Here is a 9469-nt window from a genome sequence, read left to right as displayed (position 1 = left end):
CATGACAGGTCCTTTAGCTAAACAGGATCCAGTTTGTACTGTGTGACTTTGGTCCTCGGAGCAGTGGGCGCTATGACAGGCCTGCTGTCTGCATGGAGAAGGGTTGCCGGGGTCCTATTGCGCTCCCGCCCAAGTGAGTTATCTATGGAGTGGAGGACTGACACTGTCAGCGCGTCTAATGCCTGAGCTGACACTTCAGAGCAATGGCAGTAGTGATGCACGGTACTGGCCACTATGAGCCCAGGGTACAGCATATAGGAGGCTCTTAGTAGTAGTGACAGCAGCCTGGGCAATGTATATCATTGGAGACATCCAGATAGTCCAAGCCTGGCATTGCCCGTACGTGGATAGATGCTAATATGGAGTAAGGTGCTGCCTGGTAACATTATTACCAGTATCTATTGTAGTTTTATTTATTGTATGCGTCCTTGTATATCACCATCATATTCTGCAGTCTGTCCCATATAGGGCTCACAGTCACATGCTCCTCCTTGGAGCACCTGGAGGGAACCCACACTAACACGGCCAGATTCGAACCCAAGACTCCAGTGCTGAAAGACTGTAGTGCTAAGCCCTGAGCCACCATGCTGCCCCCCATCCATGGCAGACCAAGCTGGTTAGGGAACATTCACACTACCTCGAGAATGATTGCTGCTCTCATCCGGCATAGAATGAAAGTAATAGACTTTAGCAGCATCAGCTGGATTCAGATCACATTTTCTACAAGAATGGATGCAAATAGACGGCCGTCCGTTTATCTTCACATAAAAAAAAATTCCATTTTTTTTTACATTGATGCCTATGTAAATGGATGGCGTCCATTTGCATCTGTTTTTTACATTTGATAAATGGATGTAAAAATCGTGATCTGAATAGAGCCATAAAATGACAGCCGCAGACGGAGCCCCATCTATCTGTGTCAGTTCTCATTGACTCAAATGGAAACAATACTGATACTTTCTACTATATTCTCCTGCCTACAAGCTTTCTTTCATAATTATTATTTTTAGAAATATTAAGTGAATGCAGACAGAGAGGGCTCCGTTTGCAGAGAGAGAAACGGACATTAATAATGGTAGTGTAAACTTATGTCCAGGCACTATAGCCTATGGATAAAGAGAACACTGCAGCATTATGGGTACACATTTTTGTACTGTCTTCCTGTACAGCCTAGGCCTGTGTACAAGGAAGACTTGTCCATGTTCAGCATTGTTTCTGGGACATACTATAAAGAATGAAGAAAAGGAATAAATAAAGAGAAACAATGTTATTACTTGGTAATTGGTCCGCAATTTATACAACATGTCGGTAATGGCCGTGAATTGCGGCACTGCACGGACTCGCCCATAGAACTCTATGGGCGAGTGCGGCAGGACACGGACGTCTGCGGAGTCTATGTTGCTGATCAGCAACTAGTGTTGCTGATCGGCAACTTGCGGACCGTACATTCAATACGACCAGCCTAACCAATTCATTCCACATCTAGGAAGAACAGGGAATTTGCTACATGCCTGTATTTGTTGAATGTTTTCATTTCAATATAAACTACTCGTATAACCTGATTATTCCAATTCTATGAAGTCAGAGAATTTACGATATGCCTGTATATGTGGAACATGTGTTATTCAGAATATAACCCACTCCTATAACATGCTTATTCCACATGTACAGTAGGAAGCACAGGAAACTTATTACATGCCTGTATTCATTGAACGTATTCACTCCACTGTAAACCACACCTATAACCTGTTCATTCCACATGTACCAAGCACAAGGAATTTAACATATACCCATATATATGGAATAAGTGTTTATTCCACTATACACTATATAGATGAACCCTGTTTATTAAAAATACAGGAAGCTCGGGAAATTTGCTACATGCATATATATGTGGAATATACATTCACACTACTATAATCTGCATATATAACCTGTTCATTCCATGTCTACAAAGCACAGGGAATTTACTGCATGCCTGTATATGTGAAGTATTTGTTCATTCTACTATAAACTATATACTGTATAAAACCTTTTAATTTTATGTCCATGAAGCACAAGAAAATGATTATACTGGTCTTAATATTTATAACATTTAATAACCTTGTTTATTTTTTTTTATTCATTTATTCTTTTTAGGATGTCCCATTGTTTCTGGCCACTTCTGGACCACGTTGGTGGTCATAGTTCACATTCATTCACCCATCCAATGTCAAATAATGCAATACTACAATAATTTTAGGTTAGCGTTATATAGAAACTGTTTGCTGTCAGTAGGTAATATGATATATGAGGTACAGGTTCTGAGATGCAAGTCACAGGATGGATATAAATTTGGTAACCAAAAAAATCTAGGCTGGCAGAGTTTGGATAAGTTTCTATAAGGTGCCCTAGCGGCTGGTGTTCCTAGGTGATCATTTCTTAGGCAACCTATTGCATTTATGACAGAAGGATCAGTTTGGACCTATTGACTTCAAGTTGAATCAGTGGAGAATGGGTCCATGAAAAAAAGTCTTCACACCAGAGGCGTAACTTGAGACTTCTAGGCCCCAAAAACAAAATTTGTAATCCATGTGCTATCTATAATACTGTTTTGTTTTTTTTTTTATGCTGTAGAGAAGCTTAAGGGCTCTAGAGCACGGTAACGATCCCTACATCTGCACTCCCTATAGCTACACCCCTGCTTGACACCATTGTGAACTGATTTTGCTTTGTTAAAGAGGACCTTTCATTGATTTGGGCACAGGCAGTTCTATATACTGCTGGAAAGCTGACAGTGCGCTGAATTCAGCGCACTGTCAGCTTTCTTGATCTGTGCCCCGGGTGAAGAGCTATCGGTACCGGTACTGTAGCTTTTCACAGTCAGAAGGGCGTTCCTGACAGTCTGTCAGGAACGTCCTTCTCCACACCAGCGCCTATAGCGCTGTACAGTGTGAGCGGGGAGGAACGCCCCCTCCCTCTGCTCACAGTGCTCGTCCATAGACAACCATATTGGCTGACAGACTCTTTTTAATAATGATTGTTTTTTTGATACTACATTTACCAAGTACATTGCCATTTGGAAAAAAAGAATTGAATGTTAACCTTGTGTTTTTGTTGTAGCATATGCAGGAAAATTGGGCTTGGTACGAGCAGTTAGCAATAACCCGACCCAAAGAAACAAAACTACAAAATCACCTCTGAAGAAACCAAAGACACCTCAAGGTCGGTTTGATGAAAGTGAACAGACTACAAAAGAGAGAGAACCGCTAGAAAGTGAGTGCATGTTCATGAAACACAATGGAGCGTTATTCCAATTAACACTGGGGGGTCTGTGATCTGTATCGGACACCAAGTGCCAGGTCACTGCATAGCTGCAACCCAGTGGGGCACTTGGGGACAACTGCAAATCTACAGCTTTCTGTCGGTAATATATCACAGTAATTTCCCAATGTGGGTTCACTGCTTGGGTTTCATGGGCTCAATGGACATCTTCCACATAATGAACATGATCTCTTTAAAGACTTATTCTTTCTAAGAATTTCATTGTTTGCTCTAGAGCTCCACCGTATGGCTGCTAACAGAACTATGCAATGCCTGAGGTCTCCCTCCTGAGGCTGATGCAGCACTTCTTTTTACATATCAATTTAATATTCTATTGGCTTCAGTTGTCAGATGGGAGCCAAAACCCTGTTCTTTTGGCCTTAATCTGAGTAGAAGACTTCATTATTGCATCCTTTACGGTCCTGTAAAAATAAGTGTCTGTTTAATGGAGGCTACTATATCTTTTGGGCAATGGATGCCACCAGACTTCACTTTGGGCAACTTTACTGACACATCTGCTTATAGCTAAAAAAAATTATCACTAGAGCTTCTCCACGACAGCATAGGGTAGTCACCTATAAAATAGTCACTGGCAAAGTGACACTCTTGCTCCAAATTTTTGCTTTCAGTGGCTCTTGGTATCTCTTATCGGCCGGGAAGATACCTGAAGCCTGTAAGAGCATAGATTTGGAGCAGGAGTGTTACCCTGCTGGTGACAGATTTCTACGCCTTATCAATAGCATCTATCTTGGTGAGAGGGGCTGTGTAGGGAACGTATTCTACTATATGCCTACACAGTGGGGTACATTGCAGTCTTCTGTAGGAGATACAGTATATTCCAGTAGTTCCAATGTATACCAATGATGGAAGTCAAAAACGAGATGTGAACTTGTCCTAATTACTCATTGTGAACATAATCTCCCGACAATGTTGGCTCCAATGGTCTGTATGCAGGGCTGGTAAATGGCAAAGCTTATGAAGGAGAGGGATTGTAGTGTCTGACTGTCTTGATCTATTTCTTAGAGAGAAACAGAGCTGTAGTTGCATCAGCTCGACCTTTTTTAATTATTCAGCATCTACTTCAAGGAGAGTACATCCTTCAGCTGCTGCTTGGCAGGATGCATGGCATGTTTTATTTCACACCACAGAGTCATCCATTTACTTACCTGCCATAGATGAATATTACAGTGGAATAATGACGGTCAGTTCTCAGCTAAATCTACGATCTGTGTGGTCCCAGGGATTCAATGTGCTATTATTTGTCAGATACACTGATGTCTTACCAGTAAGCTTACATGGCTTCTGTTTATCTTGCTTCTTGTGACATGGATGCAGCAAGGTTTCAGTTTTATTTATGCAGAAAAGGTTTAGAGATAATTAATAACCATATATTGGACAAATAATATCCTTCACAGCTTCTGTGGCCATCACATCACCATGACAGGGATACAGGTAATATAGGGATTGCTGTGATGTAATATGATAGAGGACTTTTTCACCAGCTCTACCAATTCTAGTTCTTAGCATCTAGCACCACTGATTCCAATATAGTTGAAATTTTCTTCAGTAGCCTCCTCTATTCCTGAGCAACAAATGTAGTTAGCTTTGATGCCTGATGTGCTATTTAGATCCTACAATGTCAGAATGGTGGTGTTAGGCAGGGATGTGACACCCCTTTTCTGCTCCTGCCTAGCACTGTCATTTTGACTGTATAGAGTCTAAATAGCATATCAGGCACCAAAATTAACAACACTGATTGCTCTGGAACGGTGAGGACTAGAGAAAAAATTTGATCTGTGCCGGAATCATGGGAGCCTTTGCCTGCAGTTTCGTTCATACCCAACATATCGATAACAAAACTTCTATTGTACTATGGGGTCTCTTTAGACCTAAAAGTATAATTAGCTGAGATCCGTGAGCAAACATAAAAAAATCTGTGTTACTCACCTTACCTGGGTCCCGGCCATGGTATTTTTCTTCCTAGCTCCTGAATAAGTCAGGGACCCTGGACAACTGTTATTAGGCCTCAGCGGTCATGTGACATAAAGACACAAGTGTGACTGTGTGAGTCAAGTTTGCATTTTTGGTCACCATGCTGAGGCCCAATCACAGGCCTCCACAGTCCCTTATGTTATTCAGCAGGCCTGAAGAGGGCCAGGAGCAGTGCCGGAGCCCAGGGGAGGTGAGTAACACTTTTTTTTTTGTTTACTCGCCTCCCATGGGCCTCTTCAGACCCCAGAGTATAATAACAGTTCCGATTTTGGATGTTTTCGGTGACAATACGGCCGGGCAAACTTTGCAATATGAATGTCGTGAGGTTCACCCACCTGTAAAGGAGCATATTTAGTGGTGTGGCCTAAATAATAACAATTAATTGCAATTGACGTGAAATGCACAATTAATCACGATGTTGTTTTAGGTCTTAATCGCCCAGAGCTATATAATCTATGTATCTATGTATAGATAGATAGTGATTTATAATTTATATATCTACTGGGGAGGCTGAATTATATATAGTTGGGGAATAGGTACAGAATGAACTGGGGTGCTCCTTTACAGCATATCAGAATATATAATACTTAGATGCTTTACTACTTTATGTAAGCTGACTGGTGTTACTATTATTAATATTATTACTATAAAATTAATTCTATAGAGAAGCTGGCAGAATGCTAACTAATACTATGTTTTTATATTTTTTGTAGGGTTCCCAGATGATATCAACCCCATTACAAAAGAGAAAGGTGGCCCTAGGGGACCAGAACCTACTCGCTATGGAGACTGGGAGAGAAAGGGGCGATGCATAGACTTTTAGCACTATTTGTAATAGCCTAAGGCCTGGTTCACATCTGCGTTCGGTATTCCCTTCTGAAATTCCACTTGGGGACCCCCGAAACGGAATACCGAAAGCATTGACAAGCGGTGAGCTTATGAAAGCACACGGACCCCATAGGCTATAATGGTTTCCGTGTGTTTTTCACGGAACATGTGGAGAGAAAAGTACTTTGTGAACTACTTTCCTCTTCACATGACTCGTGCGGACACTGCGCAGACAACACACGGACCCCATTATAGTCTATGGGGTCCGTGTGGTTCCATTGCTCACCACTTGTCAATGCGTTCAGTATTCCATTCAAGGGGTCCTGAAGCAGACTTCCCATACAGAATACCAAACCCAGATGTGAACCAGGCCTAAATGTAATGTCACTTGTAAATATATCAGTTATTTCGGAATCAATATCACCATGAAACAGAACAAGTTGTGTACAATGTATCAGTTGTAATAAATTCTATACAATGTAACTGCAGTTTGACAATTGTTTCTAGACGCAACATGTATAAAGAGTTTTACTATGACAGATCCCTTTTTCATTAGAGATTTATACTGTTAAAAAGCCATTTTGGGGGGGCTGTTTAGTGGAGGAAATCACAAACGGGTGACCTAAAAAGTGGTAGTTGGACTACCACTGATGAGACAGTTATCTCTTACTCTGGATAAGTTGTCTTTGTTGGTGAAACCCTTTAAAGGGAGTCTGCCACCTAATGGCTATTAAGTGCTTCGAGGCCATTTTGCTGTAGTGTGCAAAGCGGTTACCAAGATGAACTTATTTTTTTATGCAGATTGAGGCCTTCTTCACACATCTGTGATTGTGAATGAAAACGAGTGGAGACTTCACAGAGATCATGACAATGGCTCAAGAGATAGATGTCACGAATACCCATGAAACCTAGTGATTTGGCTGGTCAGGAAAGGCCTTGGGTGCACCAAGCTACTATATTGCAAAGTAATCAAAGTTCATTATGTTGGCAGCATAGTTCAGTAATAAGTTACTAATATCTAAAAATGGAGCCTACAATAGGTCCCAGGCCCAGAGCGCCTGGGAGGAGGGGTGAGTCCCAGTTGTGTTTGCCAATGAGCAAACTTATTGCACTGACAGGTCTGAGCGGTAAGTGCAGACGTCTTAACTGCTCGCAGCTCCTTGGATTCCCACTCTTTCCTTGCTCTAGCACTGACAATTCCCAGAGCAGGGAAGGAGTGTCAGGTCTGAGGAGCTATGAAAGGTAAGTGAAGGTGAAATCTGCACTTACAGATCTCTCCCCATAAAACAGTGCGAGGAGGAAAGGCAGTAAAGAGGCACTGTGCTATATATGCAGCATAAAGAGGCAATTATATTGAGGTATAAGGAGGCCATTGTACTGTATGGGGGCATAAGTGGCCATTAAATGTGTGGGGCACGTAGATGCAAATTTCCCCCACAGTTCTCAGTTCTTTGCAATGCAAAGGTCAAAATTTATGGAAGACCTACGGCAGTTCACTGTGGCTAAAACTATCCAATTTCAGGTGTCGGTTTTTCTTTTAATGATTTTGGCGCCTTTTAAAGGAAACCATTACTGCCACATAAAAAAAGGGACCCAATGAGTATCTGTCGCTGAAGGACCCAAACAAACCTGGAGCCGGCCCTGCACAAGCCAGTCTCTCTGCATTCTTAAAGGGATCCTATAATTAAAAAGCAATTTTTTTTGTAACTAACACGTAGGAATAGTCTTAAGAAAGGCTATTCTTCTCCTACCTTTAGATGTCTTCTCCGTGCCACCGTTCGGTAGAAATCCCGGTTTTCGTTTGTATGCAGATGAGTTCTCTCGCAGCACTGGGGGCGTCCCCAATACTGGGAGAGAACTCTCCAGCGCCACCTCTATCTTCTTCTGGCGCTGGGGGGGGGTCAAAGTTGTACGCATGCGCAAGTTGGCTCTGCCGTCGGGCCTGAAGCAGAGGCGACTGCGCATGTCCGCCTGGTGTAAGCAGCCATTTTCTTGTGGCTGCTTACCCCAGCTTACTGTGTAAGCGGTCACAAGAAAATGGCCGCTTACACCAGGCGGGTATGCGCAGTCAGCTCTGCCCGAGGCCTGACGGCAGAGCCGACTGGTACATGCGTATAAGAAGCTGGAAGAAGACGCATGAAGAGGCTGTTCCAGAAGATAGAGGCGGCGCTGGAAAGTTCTCTCGCAGCATTGGTGATGCCCCCAGTGCTGTTTTAGCGTTGGGAACTGACCCCAGTGCTGCGAGAGAACTCATTTGCATAACAAAGACAACCGGGATTTCTACCAAACGGCGGTGCGGAGAAGACTTCTAAAGGTAGGAGAAGAATAGCATTTCTTAAGGCTATTCTTATGTTTTAAGTCACAAAAAATTGCTTTTTAATGATAGGATCCCTTTTAAAACACTCCCTGTGTGAATCTATGTATTAGGCTGCTTTCACATAGTCAGTAGAGATGAGCGAACACTAAAATGTTCGAGGTTCGAAATTCGATTCGAACAGCCGCTCACTGTTCGAGTGTTCGAATGGGTTTCGAACCCCATTATAGTCTATGGGGAACATAAACTCGTTAAGGGGGAAACCCAAATTCGTGTCTGGAGGGTCACCAAGTCCACTATGACACCCCAGGAAATGATACCAACACCCTGGAATGACACTGGGACAGCAGGGGAAGCATGTCTGGGGGCATAAAAGTCACTTTATTTCATGGAAATCCCTGTCAGTTTGCGATTTTCGCAAGCTAACTTTTCCCCATAGAAATGCATTGGCCAGTGCTGATTGGCCAGAGTACGGAACTCGACCAATCAGCGCTGGCTCTGCTGGAGGAGGCGGAGTCTAAGATCGCTCCACACCAGTCTCCATTCAGGTCCGACCTTAGACTCCGCCTCCTCCGGCAGAGCCAGCGCTGATTGGCCGAAGGCTGGCCAATGCATTCCTATGCGAATGCAGAGACTTAGCAGTGCTGAGTCAGTTTTGCTCAACTACACATCTGATGCACACTCGGCACTGCTACATCAGATGTAACAATCTGATGTAGCAGAGCCGAGGGTGCACTAGAACCCCTGTGCAAACTCAGTTCACGCTAATAGAATGCATTGGCCAGCGCTGATTGGCCAATGCATTCTATTAGCCCGATGAAGTAGAGCTGAATGTGTGTGCTAAGCACACACATTCAGCACTGCTTCATCATGCCAATACAATGCATTAGCCAGTGCTGATTGGCCAGAGTACGGAATTCGGCCAATCAGCGCTGGCCAATGCATTCTATTAGCCCGATGAAGTAGAGCTGAATGTGTGTGCTAAGCACACACATTCAGCACTGCTTCATCACGCCAATACAATGCATTAGC

At 43.1% G+C, this 9469-nt stretch overlaps 1 protein-coding gene across 1 annotated transcript; it reads left to right on the top strand.

The window, feature by feature from the left end:
- SDHAF4 (succinate dehydrogenase complex assembly factor 4) lies at positions 1–6606 on the top strand. The gene is made up of 3 exons (XM_075266667.1): positions 1–133; positions 3103–3255; positions 6009–6606. The coding sequence occupies exons 1-3, from the start codon at positions 73–75 to the stop codon at positions 6116–6118; spliced, it is 324 nt and encodes a 107-aa protein (XP_075122768.1). The 5' UTR covers positions 1–72; the 3' UTR covers positions 6119–6606.
- The last annotated feature ends 2863 nt before the right edge of the window (positions 6607–9469 follow it).

This window comes from Leptodactylus fuscus, chromosome 3 (assembly GCF_031893055.1).
Source record: "Leptodactylus fuscus isolate aLepFus1 chromosome 3, aLepFus1.hap2, whole genome shotgun sequence".
NCBI lineage: Eukaryota > Metazoa > Chordata > Amphibia > Anura > Leptodactylidae > Leptodactylus > Leptodactylus fuscus.
This window is presented reverse-complemented; position numbering and strand designations above follow the sequence as displayed.

Excerpts from the sequence above, each read along its gene's own strand:
- SDHAF4 (XM_075266667.1), top strand. The coding sequence starts at position 73 with ATGACAGGCCTGCTGTCTGCATGGAGAAGGGTTGCCGGGGTCCTATTG. Across the intron at positions 134-3,102 it reads CCTATTGCGCTCCCGCCCAA|CATATGCAGGAAAATTGGGC; the intron begins GTGAGTTATCTA and ends TTTTTGTTGTAG. Across the intron at positions 3,256-6,008 it reads AGAGAGAGAACCGCTAGAAA|GGTTCCCAGATGATATCAAC; the intron begins GTGAGTGCATGT and ends TATTTTTTGTAG.